Source organism: Desmodus rotundus, chromosome 3, assembly GCF_022682495.2.
Source record: "Desmodus rotundus isolate HL8 chromosome 3, HLdesRot8A.1, whole genome shotgun sequence".
Classification (NCBI taxonomy): domain Eukaryota; kingdom Metazoa; phylum Chordata; class Mammalia; order Chiroptera; family Phyllostomidae; genus Desmodus; species Desmodus rotundus.
Genome location: NC_071389.1, coordinates 174,127,355 through 174,144,119, shown reverse-complemented (window position 1 = coordinate 174,144,119; position 16,765 = coordinate 174,127,355). Strand labels below are relative to the sequence as shown.

The 16,765-nt window shown below is 39.7% G+C and overlaps 1 protein-coding gene across 3 annotated transcripts in view; it reads left to right on the top strand.

Moving 5' to 3' along the window:
• The first annotated feature begins 4,587 nt into the window (after window positions 1–4,587).
• Window positions 4,588–16,765, top strand: part of MGST1 (microsomal glutathione S-transferase 1) — a 28,198-nt gene continuing 16,020 nt past the window's right edge. For all 3 annotated transcript variants that reach the window (XM_024575770.3, XM_053921765.1, XM_071221072.1), the window contains exons 1-3: window positions 4,588–4,744; window positions 12,313–12,453; window positions 16,147–16,241. In XM_024575770.3, the coding sequence (XP_024431538.2) occupies window positions 12,328–12,453; window positions 16,147–16,241 (221 nt within the window). In that variant the 5' untranslated portion in view covers window positions 4,588–4,744; window positions 12,313–12,327. The remainder of the gene's footprint in view (window positions 4,745–12,312; window positions 12,454–16,146; window positions 16,242–16,765) is intronic.

The following is a 16,765-nucleotide window of genomic DNA, read 5'->3' as shown; positions in this document are numbered from 1 at the left end:
CTTCCAGTACTTGGCTATTGTAAATTGTGCTGCTATGAACATTGGGGTACATAGGTTCTTTTGGATTGGTGTTTCAGGGTTTTTAGGGTATAATTCCAGCAGCGAAATTGCTGGGTCAAAAGGCAGTTCCATTTTTAGTTTTCTGAGGAAATTCCATACTGTTTTCCACAGTGGCCTCACCAGCCTGCATTCCCACCAACAATGTACTAATGTTCCCTTTTCTCTGCATCCTCTCCAACATTTGTTCGTTGATTTGTTTATGTTGGCCACTCTGACTGGTGTGAGGTGGTACCTCATTGTGGTTTTAATTTGCCTCTCTCTGATGGCTAGTGATGCTGAGCATCTTTTCATATGTCTCTGGGCCCTCTGTATGTCTTCCTTGGAGAAGTGTCTGTTCAAGTCCTTTGCCCATTTTTTAATTGGGTTCTTTGTCTTTCTGGAGTGGAGTCATGTGAGTTCTTTATATATTTTGGAGATTAGACTCTTGTCTGAGGTATCATTGGCAAATACATTTTCCCATACTATTGGTACTCTTTTCATTTTAATGCTGTTTTCTTTAGCCATGCAGAAGCTTTTTATTTTGATGAGGTCCCATTTGTTTATTCTTTCCTTTACATCCCTTGCTTTAGGGGATGTCCCAAAAGGCTTTTTACCCTCCTTTTCAGCCAATCACCACCCATGTCACTGGAAATAACCACCTTTCTCATTTTTATTATCATAGTTTTACTTGTTTTTGGAGTATATCTAAATGAAATTGTATAGTATATAGTTTTTTGTGTCCCTTTCATTTAACATAGTACTGAGATTCAATCATATTATTGTATGTGTTAGTTTATTATTTTTATTGTGATATAGCTAATGTTAGTAAATGAATATACCACAGTTTATTTTTCTACCTTTCTGCTGATAGACATTTACATTTTCTCAGTTTTTGGTAATTATGAGTAAAACTGTAGAGATATTCTTAAACTCCCCTTTTTGTGTCTCTGGTCCTCACTTCTCTTGAAGTCCAAATTATCAATTATTTTCTCTTACAGATAGTAATTGTTGTGTCTGGTCTAAAAGATCTTTGCCTAATCCAAGGTCATGAAGATATTTTCTTCTAGAAGTTTTCAAGCTATAGGCATGAGTTCTATGATGTGCATCAATAGCGTGAATCCTTAAATTCTTGTGAAATTTCCACCTGGTAGTGGAATCATTGGATGATAGCCTAAATCTATGTTTCCCTTTAAAAGAAACGAGGAGAAAGTTTTCTAGTGTGGGTGTTCCCTTTCATACTCTCACAAGCAGCACACGAGCATCCCATTTGTTTCACACACTCATCAGCGTTTGATTGTGTCTGTCTATTCATTCTTGCCATACTAATGTTTTGTCAGAAGTATCTCATTGTGGTTTTGAATTGCCTATCTCTTAAGACTAAAGACACTGAACACCTTTGCTATGCTTCTTAGCCATTAATACCTCTTCTGTTGTGAAGTGTCTGTTCAAACCTTTTGTGTATTTTTCTATTTTAACTGTATTTTTGTCTCAACTATTATTATAAATATTCTTGTTCTATTTTGCATACAAGTTCTTTGTTAGATAAATATATTAAGAATATTTTTCTCCCATTCTGTGCCTTGCCTATTCATTTTTTTAATGATATCTTTTGGTGAGCAGAAGATTTAATTTTTTTAATGAAATCCAAATTATTTTCTCTTACAGATAATTTTTGTATCTGGTCTAAGAAATCTTTGTCTACTCCAAGGTCATGAAGATATTTTCTTCTAGAAGTTCTGTAGTGTTAAGCTTTAGGTCAATGATCTATCTTGAATTAATTTTAGTGTATGGTGTGAGCTAAGGGTTAAAGTTTTTTTCCAGATGGTTATCCAGGTGTTGAAAATGTTCCTTGCTCCATTGAACTGCTTCAGCACCTTTGTTGAAAATCAAGTGACCAATTAGTGTGACTCTGCTTCTGGATCCCATTTTATTCTTTGACTTACTTTGCTATCCTATCCATACTGTCTGGACTAGCGTCATGAGTTTTACCTTTTTTTTTAGATTTGTCCCTCTCATTGTGGCTACTTTTATGCCCTGCAGGGAGGTTATCAGGTTCCGAGTTTATTTTTGAAGTCAGTAGAAATTCTACATTGCTCTGGATATGAGTGTCTGTGTATAAAATAGGAGAAATAAGAACCTCCTTATTGGGTTGTTGGGAGAGATAAACAATCCAGTATGCCTTTAAAATATAGTATAATTCTAAAATAATAATTGCATGTTTAGAATGTTGCATATTTTAATTCAATTTTTTGTTTTCCTTAATCTTAAGATGTATTCTCATTTATGTTTACTGAAATCTCCAAGAAGGGTATGTGCCCTCAGTTTCAGATTGTGGGGACACCTCATCTGTGGAATTAGGGGGGAAAGATCTAAGATACCCATAATCACGAGTGATGGGTACCTGATTCCTTCCTACTTATAAGAAACCTGGTCTAGAGATGATGGCAGTCCTTTCTTTTCTCTCTTGTCTGTTTTTTAAAAGGCAGGAGCTACTAGAATTCTAATGTTTTATTCTTCCAGAACTTTCTCATTTGATCTTTCTTTTCTTTGCTGTGCCAGCTACTCGTTACTGAACGAATGACCTTTGCTCTCCCTAACCCAAATCAATGACCTTTTAAACTGTTTCAATACCTACTAAGGACCTACTTGTCCCAAAGCTTGGATCCAGGTTTCCTGATAGATTTCTTCATAGGCTGAAAATGGTGGTGAGGAGCAGGGTTTGAAGTCTGAACCCTTCCCTTTACCCACTCTAAAGCAAGCCAAATAATAATAACTTTTCCTCTTCCACACTCATTTAAGAGCAAATAATAAAGAGGTATATAAAGTATAAATTCTTTCACAATCTTTTTCTTGTTATTACCCTAGTTCATACCCCAATTTTCATTCTCATTCCTAAAATGACATCTTTTCTTTTTCAAGTTTAGTGGCAACTTTTTAGTTTTGGGGGGGATCTTGTGTTTACTAGATTGAAACTCCTTGAGCACAATTATTTGATTTTATTTATGTTAGTTTCAGATTGTAGCATCCAGCCAAAAACATTATATTTATTTCCTAAGTGTCTGTTGTAGTAAATTTATTCCAATCAAGTGTTGATATTTTACCAAAGACAGTGTCATATATATAACCGACAGGCATGGTTTATTGATAGCAGGGGCTCAGTATTTATTCATTGATCAGTTAAGTTTGAATACATTTTATAACTGAGTATCAGATGAATCAGGTACTCCTTTTCTTTTCAAAAGCATGTTAGAACTGCTCATCTGGAACTCTGTAGAGCAAATTGTTTAAGTTATAGCTGTCCGTACCCTTTTCTGTAATATTATCCACAAGATTGGGGCCATATCACTTCATAATAAATGAAAGGGTCTTTTAAATGCTTCTAGTACTGACGTCCTGTGGTGAGAATTACAAATAGACTTATCTCAAATTCTGTCCTATTCCAGTTAGTGTTACAGCCAGGTTCCCATGTACTTTAACAAGATAGGTGAATAAATATAGTTTTCAAAAAGTACAGACATGGAAATGAAGCACTAATGTCTTCTGATGCTAGATTTTCCAATACTCCTACTGGTATGCTTACGTAGAAATTGTTCCCATACCTGTGATTAAGTCCTCTTCCTAGAGCAAACTGCTAAGTCTTACCTTCTTTTTTGGTAGAACTTGGACTTGGCCATCAAATCTAAGAGCTAGCTCCAGGGACACCCCTTAAAGCTTAAAGGAGGTAACATTATGACCAAAAAGGAAAAAAAGTGTACTACACATAGCAGGTGGTAAAAATGTAGGGAGTATTACCAGGAGAGAAGTAACATAGATTGAAAGCATAAATCCTTGAACATTTTTAGATAAACCACAGGAGCTAGATCCATAAATATTGTTGTGGGGTTAGGAATCTTGAAAATACCCTTAATGTAGATATTGATGTTGCAATAAATATGCCTTCTAAAACATTCCCCTAAATGTCCCTGTAAAAACTATACTAAACTGATTGTGTAGTGAACTAAACTAGAATAATCTCCACTTCCATTTTCGATTCTGAACATAAGAGGATACAGTGAGGAAGCAGGTAGTCTGGGATCACAGATTTGGAATAATCTGGGCGATCTTTACTAAATGTTTACCTGTGTCAGTGCCAGCCTTTGCCTTGTTCGGGTGCAGGGAAAGTACAATTCAAAGGAACTAACGTTACTGGGGACTTCTAATCAGTATTCCCTCTCCCTGCCCCGCCCAGAGATTTAAATTTTCTATAAAGCTTTTAATGCTTTCAGGATTCAACATTAAGGTCTTTTTACATTGTTTCCAACTAAATAAAAGTTAACCACCTTTGCCTTACTTTCCCACTCCCATAGTTGAAATGTTAGGGGCTAAGGCGTTTCTAGACCATCGCCAACGTCTCCGCCCCACTAAATGGGAGAAATGGCAATTCAGGAAGCAGAGCTGCTTCAGGCGCCAAATACGAGGGTTCAAAAGGGGAACCCATAGTCGGAGGTTACTCAGGGAAACAACGATCAGGCGATTCAGCGGAGGGAGGGGCTTGGCGAGGCTGGGAGCCTTGCTTTCAGCGCTGAGAGCAAATTAATAGGAAATTAGGTAGAGTGGGCGTGGCGCCTGCGTCTGGTCCGCGCGAGCCTAGTGAAAGTCCCCGCAGTTCAGCCACCAGCCTGCTGGGACAGGTTTGCTGCCTTGCTCCTGCTGCATTCGATCCACGGTGCGTGACGGGGAGGGGATGCGGAGGGAGGCGCTTTGGAGAGGGTGGAGGGCGGCTAGGGGCGAGGTTTGTGGCCGGTGTAGGCTTGAGAGGTCTCTTGTCAGCCTGCAACTTCTTCGCTTTTTCAGTGGTCACTCCTGAGATTTATTCTCATCTACTTAGAAAGGACCCCCTTGAATCTTTGGGGGAAGGAAAAGTCCGTGCAAGCTGTAGTACTGTAAATGAAGTCTGTAGTTTAAGCAACTTCTGTCCACCCTAAGGGTGTAAAATCCTGAAGCGACTCTGTTGCACGCTCAAACTGGCGTTTGTACCTGCTGAAAGACGGAACTTGTCTGTTCACAAAGTCCCTTTGTTAGGCGCGAGAAACATCAGCGAGTTTAAAATAATAATAATAATAATAATAAAAACGACAACAAACAACAACAACAACAGCAGCAGCAAAGTGCAGGAGGACATGGATTAGACCGTGTGATATTTTTATGGCCAGTTGATTGGAAAGCTAAGAATGGGACTCCCTAGAAGACTCCACCCTCAATCTGGAGGAGGATGCCATGTGAGAGTAAAAGAGAAGGGGGATTTGTGGGGGGAGTGGAGGCCTCAGATATTATTGCTATCTTGGGACGGGAGTGGTGGAGAGAAGGGTGTCTACCATTTCCCTGCTTCCTCTGAAACAGTTCCAAAGCCTCTTGGTAGTCCTGTCACCCCTTCTATTTTGTCCTTTTCCCTGTCCCTGCTTTCTCTGTGAGGGAGTGCCAAGTAGGCCCCAATCAAGCATTGTTATACAGCCAGAGGGAAACTTCCCAGGCGCCCAGCTAACAGCCTGGAGTTCTCAGGGCTCCAGCCTGCTGTGAATACCAAGCTAGACACACCTTTTGCATCCCCAGTGGGTTTACAACCTGAGAGTTAGGCTGGTTTGGGGGCTTTGCTGTCCTCTGCCTTATCCAATATAAAAGGCCTATGTGTATTAACCATTTTGGTCACTTCTTAAAATCAGTTTACATTTGCATATTGGTCTCTGTGGCAGACAAACAGTTTTTCTCAGGGTTTGTTTTAGGAGTGGAGTTCTTTAATCACAGAGGCTAGTAAAGGAAGTCAGTACAGTCCCCTGAGAACAGCCTTGCCCCAAATACCCCCAGAGCCACCAACATTCTCCTTGTAGCCCCTGGGCTCTGCAGCTAAGGAGGCCAACTCTACAGTTACCTCAATCCCATCAGGAAATTCTAGAACTCATAAACAGCAACAAAGAACATGGATTATCTTTTTTCCTAATCGCATGAGTAGTGTTCTGTTGGTTTTAGAGAGTGCAACGCTGCTGAGTCATGCCCCAAGGGACGGCGCCCAGCTTTTCTGTGTGTTTCACAATATTGACCCAGAGAGGCCAACGCTAAAGAAAGAACTTTGCTCTTTTTGGCCAAGAACCTGTAAAGGGAAGAAGAATATTCCTCAGTTGAGAGATGAAGACCCAACTGTGATGGGGTCGGGGAGGGAAGGGCAAGATAGGAATGGAATCTGACAGAAAAATCTCCCAAAAGACCAGAGCAATCTTGAATTGTTAGCCGGAAGATGGATAGATCACAAGTTAAAGGAGAAAACTGGGTTCTAGTGTTGGTCCCTCAAGTGTGAACCTGGTCAAATTAGTCACTGTACCTCTCTGGGCCTCAGTTTCCTTACGTGTTGAAGGAGTTTTCCAAATCAAGTGAGATAACGTGGAAGCTTGAAAACTCTAATATTTAATGCTCGGTGCCTAGAACAGGGCCAGAGTAGGCGCCTAGTTACTGACCCAGGATGTACAGAGCGCTTCCCAGGTCCCAGGACTTTTCTAAGTACTTCACTCATTTAATCCTCACAAGGTTCCTGTGAGTAGGAAGCATCATTAACTTCATTTTACAGGCAAGGCCAGTAGGCCCCAGAGAGGTTAAATCACAGCTCATAAGCAACAGAGTCGAGATCCACCTGAACTCCAGAGTCTGTGTGTGCTCAGCACTCTGCCCTTTGTCCTCTCCGAGGCAGTCACCTCCACGTTGGGGGACTGAGCCCTGCTCTCCGGGGAGACATATTACGGTATTCTCTGTGATGTCAACCAACGATGGCTAATAAAAGCAACAACATGCTAGACATTGTAATGTTTTTTTTTATAATTTATAACCAAGTGTCATATTTTGCTCTGCTTACTTTACTTAGATTATTTCTACCTCATTCTTCGAATGCTCAAGTCATCTCACACTTTACCCTCTTATTATTACTACTATACTGTGCTCCTTCCTCCTGGTGACTCTTCCCGGCAAGAAGCTTTCAGTAATTTCGTTTTGAGTGCAGTGCCCAGCCATGCTGCGGGGTCAAGGCAATTCAGTGGCAAATCAACTTTGGGAAAAACAAGCCTAGAATAGTAGCACCTTATCTCATGCTCTATATAAACGACTCTGATTTCTTAGTGTCTTCCCTTTACTCCTCCTCACTTGGCCCTCGGGTGTATTGGGACTGGAAGATGTTGTCCCCAAGGAGGAGGATCAGAGGCTCAGCATTGCCCTGTCTCCCAAAGCCACAGGCCAGAGAAGTTAAGCCACATTTTTGGTGATTGAGAAACTCTCTCTCTGTGAGGTGCACTTTCACATTTATTTTTTAAAATTATATTTTATTGATTATGTTATTACAATTGTCTAATTTTTCACCCTTTCCCCCCTCCCTCCAGTGTCCCCCACTCCCTCAGGCAATTCCCACACCTTTGTTCATGTCCACGGGTCATGTGTATAGTTCTTTGGCTACTCCATTTCCTATACTGTACTTCACATCACCAGGGCAATTCTGTACCTACCTATTTATACTTCTTAATCCCTTCAGCTTTTCACCCACTCCCCCAAACCCTCCTCCCATTTGACAAGTATTAAAATACTCTCTGTACCCATGATTCTGTCTCTGTTCTTGTTTGCTTAGTTTGCTTTTTAGATTCAAATGTTGATAGATATGCAGTTATTGCATTTTATTGTTCATAGTTTTGATGTTCTTCTTTTTCTTAAATAACCCTTTAACATTTCATATAATGATGTTTTGGTGATGATGAACTCCTTTAATTTTTTCTTGCCTGGGAAGCTCTTTATCTGCCCTTCGATTCTAAATAATAGCTTTGAAGGATAGAACAATCTTGGCTGTGGGTTTGTGCTTTTCATGATTTTAAATATTTCTTGCCAATCCCTTTCAGCCTACAAAGTTTCTTTTGAGAAATCAGCTGACAGTTTTATGGGAACTCCCCTGTAGGTACCTAACTACTTTTCTGTTGCTGCTTTTAAGATTCTGTCTTTATCTTTAACTTTTAGCATTTTAATTATGATGTGTCTTAAGGTGGGACTGTTTGTGTCCCTCTTGTTGCAGACTCTATTTGCTTCCTGGACTTTCATGTCTATTTCCTTCACCGAATTAGGGAAGTTTTCTTTCATTATTTTTTCAATTAGATTTCCAATTTCTTGCTCCTCCTCCTCTCCTTCTAGCACCCTTATAATGTGAATGTTGGAGTGCTTGAATTCATCTCAGAGACTTCTGACTTTGGTTTTTTTATTTTTTTTTCTTGTTGTTCTGATTGGTTGTTTATTGCTTCCTTATGTTCCATATCATTGATTTGATTCTCAGCTTCATCCACTCTACTGTTGTTTTCCTGTAAACCATTCTTTATTTCAGTAAGTGAATCATTTGTTTCTGACTGGGTCTTTTTAATGCTGCGGAGGTCCTCACTAAATTCCTTGAACATCCTTATAACCAGTGGTTTTGAACTCTGCATCTGATAGATTGATTGTCTCCATTTCATTTAGTTCTTTTTTTGCTTTGATCTGTTCTTTCATTTGGGCCATGTGTCTTTGTCTCCTCATTTTTGGCAGCCTCCCTGTGTTTGTTTCTATGTGTTAGGTAGAGCTGATATGACTCCCTTAGTAGGGTTGACTTAATGTAGTAGGTGTCCTGTAGGGTCCAGTGGCACAGCCTCTGTCACCCAAGCTGGGTACTCAAGGTGAGTCCTTTGTGTGGGCTGAGTACATCTCCCCTTATAGTTGAGTCTTGATTGTTGTTGGCAGGTCAATGGGAGGGACTTACCCAGGCCAGTCAGCTGAAAGAACTAGCTGTGACCATTGACCACCAACCTCTGTCCTCATGGAAGATCAACTGTGCAGGGGCAGGGTGGTGGTGCTACAATGTGGTCTGTGGCTGTTCCCTGGGTCTACAGGCTCTGGGTTTCCTGGGTGGTGCAGGCCAAGGTTAGCCACTACCTGTGTTGTGCCCGGTGCCACGCAGCATGAGCTACAAAGGAATCTGCAGATAGCTGCTACTTGTGCTGGGCTAGGAAATTCCCATGGGAAGTGAAGCTGTGAACCTAGGCTGGCTGTTGATAATGCTGTGCTTGGGGCCACTTAACAATAGGTATAGGGGCTGGGGCTCACTGAGTCTGGCTGCTGCTTGTTTGAAGGATTTAGAAGATACAAAACAAGAACAAAGGCAAGCCATTCATATGGAAAAGCCACTGTTAACAGCTTGGGTGGGCCCATAAACTGGGTGGGATAGAGCCTCAGGGAATCACTGGGGCAGGGTAAATAGTGTTAGCCAGGTTAATGGAGTCTCAGAAATGCACCTGCCTTCTAGTTCTGTGGCTTTGTGAGGGGAGGGTTCAGAAAAGGAGCAATGGCCTCTGCCCACTGTTCTGTCTGGGAGAAAGTTGTCCTCCAGCTCTTGTTCTGATGCCAGACACTTCATTTCCTTCCTGTATGTCACTGGTACCTTTCAAACTGCTACCTTGGTGCTGGAGCTCAGAGGGAGTAAGTCTGAGTAAGTCTATATTTGAGTCACTTGAGAGGAACTGCCTGGGAATCCAGCAGTTTCTTCCACTCACTCAAACCCCAATGGTTTTTGCAGCCAGAAGTTGTGCGGACTTGTCTTCCTGGCACTGGAGCCCTGGGATTGGGGGCCTTGCATAGGGCTGGAACTCCTTGTTCCTGAGATATCCCTCCTGAAATTTTATCTACCACATATGGGTGTGGGCCCAGCTTATTCCTCATCTCCTTCCCTCTGGGTGGAAGTGGTTTCTTTAATTCCACAGTTGTTGGACTTCCATTCAACTTGATTTCTGATGGTTTGGAGTGATGATTGTTCTATAGTTTAGTTTTAATTTTGATGTGGTTGTGAGGAGGTGAACCATGTTTACCTATGCCTCCATCTTGATCGGAAGTCCCTGAACTTTCACATTTAAAGAAGCAGCTTGTCATTGCTGGTTTCCTCCAGCTGTTGACATCTGTGTGCTCTTTCCCCATCAACAGTTCTGGAAGTCTTCCACTTTTTCCCTGCTCTTTCCATAATAATTTTCACCAAGAGGAAAACATTCCCTGAAGTTTTATTCCATTGCTAAATAAATTTCATTCTGGGGACATTAGTAGAGAGACCTAGGAAAATGTTTTAGTTTTAAAATTATTATTAAATAGCAGCACTTCTTATGTGATAAACTCTTCATTTTTAAAAAATTAACTTCATCACTGTTTCAGATCTCTTTCCAGAAACATAAGACTTAGGGATCCCCTGAATTAATTACTTTACTTGAGCTCTGAAGGACAGAGCAGCTTATTCATGATTTTCACCCCTCAGTACTGGAGCACGTGCAGATGAGTTATATATTACGAAAAGTATTTCCTTGCACAGAACATTTATCTGACATACTGTCCTTTCAAGACTACTGACTTGTGGAGGTGAATTAATTTATCATACGTGTTTTGTTTTGTTTTTTTCTTTTAAACCAGATATATCATTTCTGTTTGCCTAAACCTAAGGAGTGCATTTTTGGCTTACCCTTTAAAATAGAAGTTACTTAGAAAGCTTTATTTTTTCTGCAAAATGGGAATAATAATACCCACCTTGTAGAGTAATGGGAAGAGGAAAGAAGATAGAAGGTGGAAGGGGCACCAACAGTGCCGGCCAGAGAGTACACATTCAGCCAATGTTACCTGAACCGGAATTAAGCAGTTTGCAGTCTCTCGGAGACAGTGCAGTGTGGTTTGTGTACGAGATAAGAGGTCGGAGATACGGGATTGTGCTCCAGCTCGGCTGCTTAACATATTTAATTCCGATTTTCTTCAAATGCAAAATGGATCTAGTTGTGAGGATTATAATGTTATAGTTACAAAGATTATGTAGAACAATGCACATAAAGCACATGGCATAACTGGACTCATAGTTGATGAATAAAATTATATGTATATTGTACGCAGTTAATATCACATTCATCAGTAGTGCATAGACAACTGTTTGACCAGTAACAGAGTAGAGAAAGATACATAGATTTATAGATTATGGCAGACGGATAAAATGATGAGAATCTGATAGAGGCCATTCTAATAAGATTGCATGCAAGAGCCGAGTTTTCAAGGCAGGCATGAACGTTGCCTAGAAGTGACTACACTCCATGCTAAGCAGCTTAAATGGTGTTTTCGCTTGGGTATGAGAAAAGATGTGTGCTTGTGTGAAAGAGATGGAAGAAGCAGGTAGGAGAGATGATAATGGAACACAAAGAGGTTAAAGAATTCGTGATTCTCAGATCATGTGAGGAGTTTAAAGTTTAAGATATACCCTAAATGCCTGCCCACTTTGACTTCGGTATCACCACTGTGCCTTAGCTTTCCTCCTGGGCACGTAGTTACATTTAGTGCACTATTTCCATCTTTTAGATGGAAGCAGAACCTAAAGAATTATGTAAACCTAATGCTCCTGCCCTTCTTTCTTTGATGAAAGTACCATAAATGCCAAATTTTTGCCTGGCATGTGCAAGCCTATCTCATGTCTGGCTCCATTATCCTGCTTTTTCTTCTTCACATGCGTTGGTATGATGATGACCATGACCATGGTGAGTGATGATCATGATAAGAATGTAATAAAGTTTATTGAGGTTTTTCACGGGCCAGGTGCTGTGCTAACTATATTCCACATGTTATCTCAATTAAATCCTGACAACAACCCAATAAGCTAGGAGCGATTACTAGTCCCATCTTATAAATGAGGAAATTTAGCCTTAGAGTGGCCAAGTCTCTCAACCAAGGTTAATGATCAAATGGTGGCATTGGAATTTAGTTTCTGAGAACTTAAAAACTACTGAAATGACAGAAAACTAAAAGTCTGGTTTCTAACGTTTGAGGCATTCCTGGTCAAACATTAATGGTACTACTATATACATAGTTTCATTATTTCTAAAGAGCTCAGTCCATGAACTCTGATCTTTTGTGTCCAACTTGTGGTTCATCTTCAGATATGACTTTAATCTATCTTTACAGCGTTTTGCCTATTTATTTTGCCTTGTAACACCCGCTACATTTTCATTCTACTTGTTTGATGTCTTCAAACTTAATGACATAAGACCAGAAAAAAAAAATACTGTTTACTTTGAAATTTTAGAAAAACTAAATGATTATTTATTCTGCAAGTAACCCATGATACTTTAAAGAACACTATGGTTAATACTGCAATATCAGCTCACCAACTTACCATGAAGATATTTGGGATATTTATGTCTGCTTTTTCTTATCTTATCTACAACCTTTTTAAAATTCCAGATCAAAATTGAAAAAATGGTTGACATTACCCAGCTAAAAGAAAACAAAGTATTCATGGCCTTTGCCTCCTATGCAACGATTGTTCTTTCAAAAATGATGTTTATGAGCATTGCAACTGCATTCTACAGATTGACAAGAAAGGTAAGAAATTTGAAGGATATATTGTCTTACTTTTAAGAGTTGGAATTCTGAGAAGCAATTTTCTTAATTTACTTTTTTTTTTGTATACTGTAATGGTACATTGTTTAATGTTGCAAATGAAGTATGCAATCATTTGGTATAGATGGAGTTAATATATTTATGGAACTGGTGTTTTCCCCCAGAAACTAGTAAAATTTTTTTAAATTGCAGATTTTACTTTTTGTCATGGTGCTTCAGCATATGGGATTTCTGGAGAATCAAGGTTCTCATGGAAACTGTCTATAATTTTGAAGTTAATTTTGCCAGCTAGAGTTTGTAAAATAGTCATTTTCCAGATAATTAACTGGTGTTTTCAGCTCTGTTACAGGTCAAGGATATGCCTTTGGGGACAAAATTAAAGTTCTTATTCCCATAGTAGAGCTTCTTGTCAGACAAGGCATTTTAATTTTGTATACTTCTCTCTTCTTAAGGGAATAATATTGCTACCCAGTGTTATAAGAATGATTTAAAAGAAACGAAAACTGGAGGCATGGAGAAGGTGGCAGAAAGATTTGGAGTACATACCCTATATTCCAGCGAGGTGTATGACACAGTGAGGGGAGTCGAGCAAATCTACCTTGACAAAGTTAAATGATTTTCATTGGTGTGGGCCCTGTACCCTATTCAGCAATTTCTTTTTCTTTATCTTTTTTCTTTTTTGGAAAACCATTTATTTCTCTCTCAGTGCCTGTCCTGAATTTTGTCCTTCAGAGCCTTGCTTTAATCTGGAGGTCATAGTACTTGCTAAGGTATTTCATTGTACTGTCTGGAGGTGTAATTCCTTCCCCAGAGATATTTGCATTTTAATGGGGCACATACCCGCTTGTTTAAATCTCCCATGGGACAAGGTCTTGGAACAGCAGGCTATAAAATAGCTGCCTACCACCAGGTCCTCACTGGCCTCCAGAAACATAGTGGCACCAAGGATAGAAGAAATGTGCTCTGTCTTGTAAGGAAAGAATGAAGGAATTCATATTTGGAGAGTGCTGGTGATGTGTGCCAGCAGTCATGGTGCCCTTCATATGTACCAGATCATGGAATCGTTTCACATACTTGTTGGCACTGTCAGGTTAGATCCTCATTAGTGTCCTCGTTTTACAGCCGGGGAGTGAAAGTTGGAGGAATAAAGCAGCTTGCCCAAGGTTTCACGTCAGTAAAGGGTGAGGTCGAGGATCAAAGTCATATTTGTTTAAACTCAAATTTCATATACTTTCCATCATTTTACAATTATTTATTTGCTCAAAATATATTTTTGGCTGACTGTCTAGTGGATGCCAGACATTTATTTAGAAACAAGACTGACGTCAAGAGCTGATGCTGTATCACATTCCTGTCCATCCATCTCCTTGACATCTTTATCTGGAAAAAATGTTCCTATCACATTAAGAAAAATAGTATAATATTTATGAGATTGCTGAGCTTAAATTGAGGCTAATTTTATAGTTTGTGTTTTTATTTGTTAATTTACTATAAATGATTAAACAATGGACCATACTTAAATGTTTTTTTAGCACACGTTTCAAGTTTCAAGGAATGGGGAAATCATTTCAAGCAGCATAATAATTACAGAAGAAATACATAAACATATGAGGTCTGTCCAGAAAGAGTCCAGCCATTGTTAATGTAACAAGACTGGTTTGTGAGATATCGATGTAACTTGGTAACCAAGGAGAACAGACTGGAATGTGCATGTGTGAACAATGACGACTTCACTCTACTAGTCTGTAGGGATGGTAGATGATGCTGAGTAAGCAGTTTACTGTGTGGCCATCACATTCAAAATGACTGAGCGAGTAGAGCAATGAATCTGCAGCAAATTTTGCATTAGGCTTGAACGTTTCTCCATGGAAACTATTCGGATTTAGAAGGCTTTTGGGGACTATGCAATGAGTGCAATACAAATAAAAGTGTGGCACAAATGCTTCAAAGATGGTCGAGAATCTGTTGCAAGAGATCCATGTTCTGGAAGACCTTCGATAAGCAAAACACTTGAGAATGTGGAATGTGTACAGGCTGCAAGCAACAATGATCAACGACTGACAGTGTGAGACTAGAAGCTGATCTGGGGATTTCAAACACTACTGTGTCTGAGATTTTGATGCAGGACCTTGGCATGAAACATATCATGGCAAAATTCTCTCCATGGCTTCTCCTACCAGAGCAGAAGGAACATTGGGCCTCAGTTGCTAATGACATGATTCAAACTGCTACCAAATGAACCAGATTTTCTCATAACCAGAAATGAATTGTGGGTCTACAGCTATGCATGTGATCCGGAAACAAAGGCCCAGTCATCCCAGTGGAAGTTGCCTGGCACTCCAAGTGCAAATAAGGTGCAGCAAAGTTACAGCAAGATCAAAATCATGTGAACTGTGTTTTTTAAAAATATTTTATTTATTTATTTTTAGAGAAAGGGGAAGAGAGGGAGAAAGAGAAGGAAAGAAACATCAATGTGTGGTTGCCATTTATATGCCCCTCTATTGGGGACCTGGCCCTCAACCCAGGCATGTGCCCTAACTGGGAATTGAACTGGCAACACTTTGGTTTACAGGCTGGCACTCAATCCACTGAGCCACACCAGCCAGGGTTTTACTTTGGTTTTTCGTTGGGAAGGTGTTGTCCATCACAAGCACACCTCACCAGGTCAAACAATTAATAAGGAGTTCTAAGTCTATGTTCTTCATTGGCTGAGAGAAGCAATATAACAAAAACGGCCACAGCTATGGGCAACTGGTGGCTGGCAGCTTCAGCACAACACACCTGCTCATGCATTATCTCTCCTGCAGGGCTTTTTGGTGAAACATCAAATCACCCAGGTGACCGAGCCCTCCTACAGCCCAGATTTGGCGCCCTGAGACTTCTGACTTTTCCCAAAACTAAGAGCACCTTTGAAAGGGAAAATATTTCAGACAGTTGGTGAGATTCAGGAAAATACAATGGGGAAGCTGATTGGGAGAACTGAGGTCCCATGGTGCCTACTTTGAGGGCAGCTGAGGTGTCATTATCCTATGTACAATGTTTCTTGCATCTTGTATCTTCTTCAATGTGTCTATTTTTCATAGCGTATGGCTGGATACTTTATGGACAGACCTCTTGTGCCCTAGAACATGTACTTGGTATTTATAGGAATGGAATCAACTTCTTATATTTTACTATATTATTTACCCAAAGTCTCAGTTAAATAAAAAGAGGTACATATATCTTAACCAAGTACAAAAGACATTTCCTCCCCTTGGTCTTCTAATTTCTTCAGCAAGTAAACTTATGATTTCAGATGCACAATCAATTGGAAGTGTTAATGCCCTTGAGAGAAGGTACATGAATATCACTATGAGAAAATGCCAGCTCACCACAATTATAGTCAATGATGACTTTGAATTATGCCCTCTTTTCTATTTTGCTTACTTTTCACTACTTTTATACATTAGTTTTTGTTTCAGTTCTTATTTATGCTTTTCAAAAAATTTTTGCAGTGTTGAGAAATATTCAGATTTAAACTGTAGATGCTCTTTTCTCCCTATATTTGATCGATTGCTCCAAATTTTCTTTCTGTAGCGCCATTCTGGGTGCCTGTTTCTTCTGTTAAGATGAAAGTAACTTAGAATATCACGGTATTATCTGGTATTTGAAATATTTTTTTGGTGTTTGGAATAGGTTTTTGCCAACCCAGAAGACTGTGCAAGCTTTGGCAAAGGAGAAAATGCCAAGAAATATCTTCGGGTAGATGACAGAGTAGAACGCGTACGAAGGTAAGCCCGCTATGTCCTGAAGTTATTTACTTGGTCGAATATTTTTGGTCAAGGAGTTCAGTGAGGATATTGGAGTATTGCAGAAGAGGGAAGAAAAGTCAGTCCATGTAATAATTACAGGAAGTTAGGGATCTAGAAGTCTCCAGCTATCACTGCAGTTACACCTGTTGCCAGTTTTGCTACACTCTGCACTTAGTTGGGGTCAATGACTTTGGTCTGTGCAGGTATATATCAAAACTAATGACAGGTACGAGGTAAAATAACAAAGGTAGCTAACAATTTTGTTATCTTCCTCCAGAGGTGAGACCGTCAACTTATGTAAAAGGGTGAAGAACTAAGTATTTTGCATAAGATTCAAAATATTCATGTGGGATATAGCTCTCTTTCCTATCTCTCCATTGTAGATATTATGTTTAATGTACTGCGAATTCAATGAACAGTGAAAAGCAATAAGCCAAGATATCATCTACACTGCTTCTTAAAAATACAATTAATATACTTATTTTAAAAGCACATTGAATTTT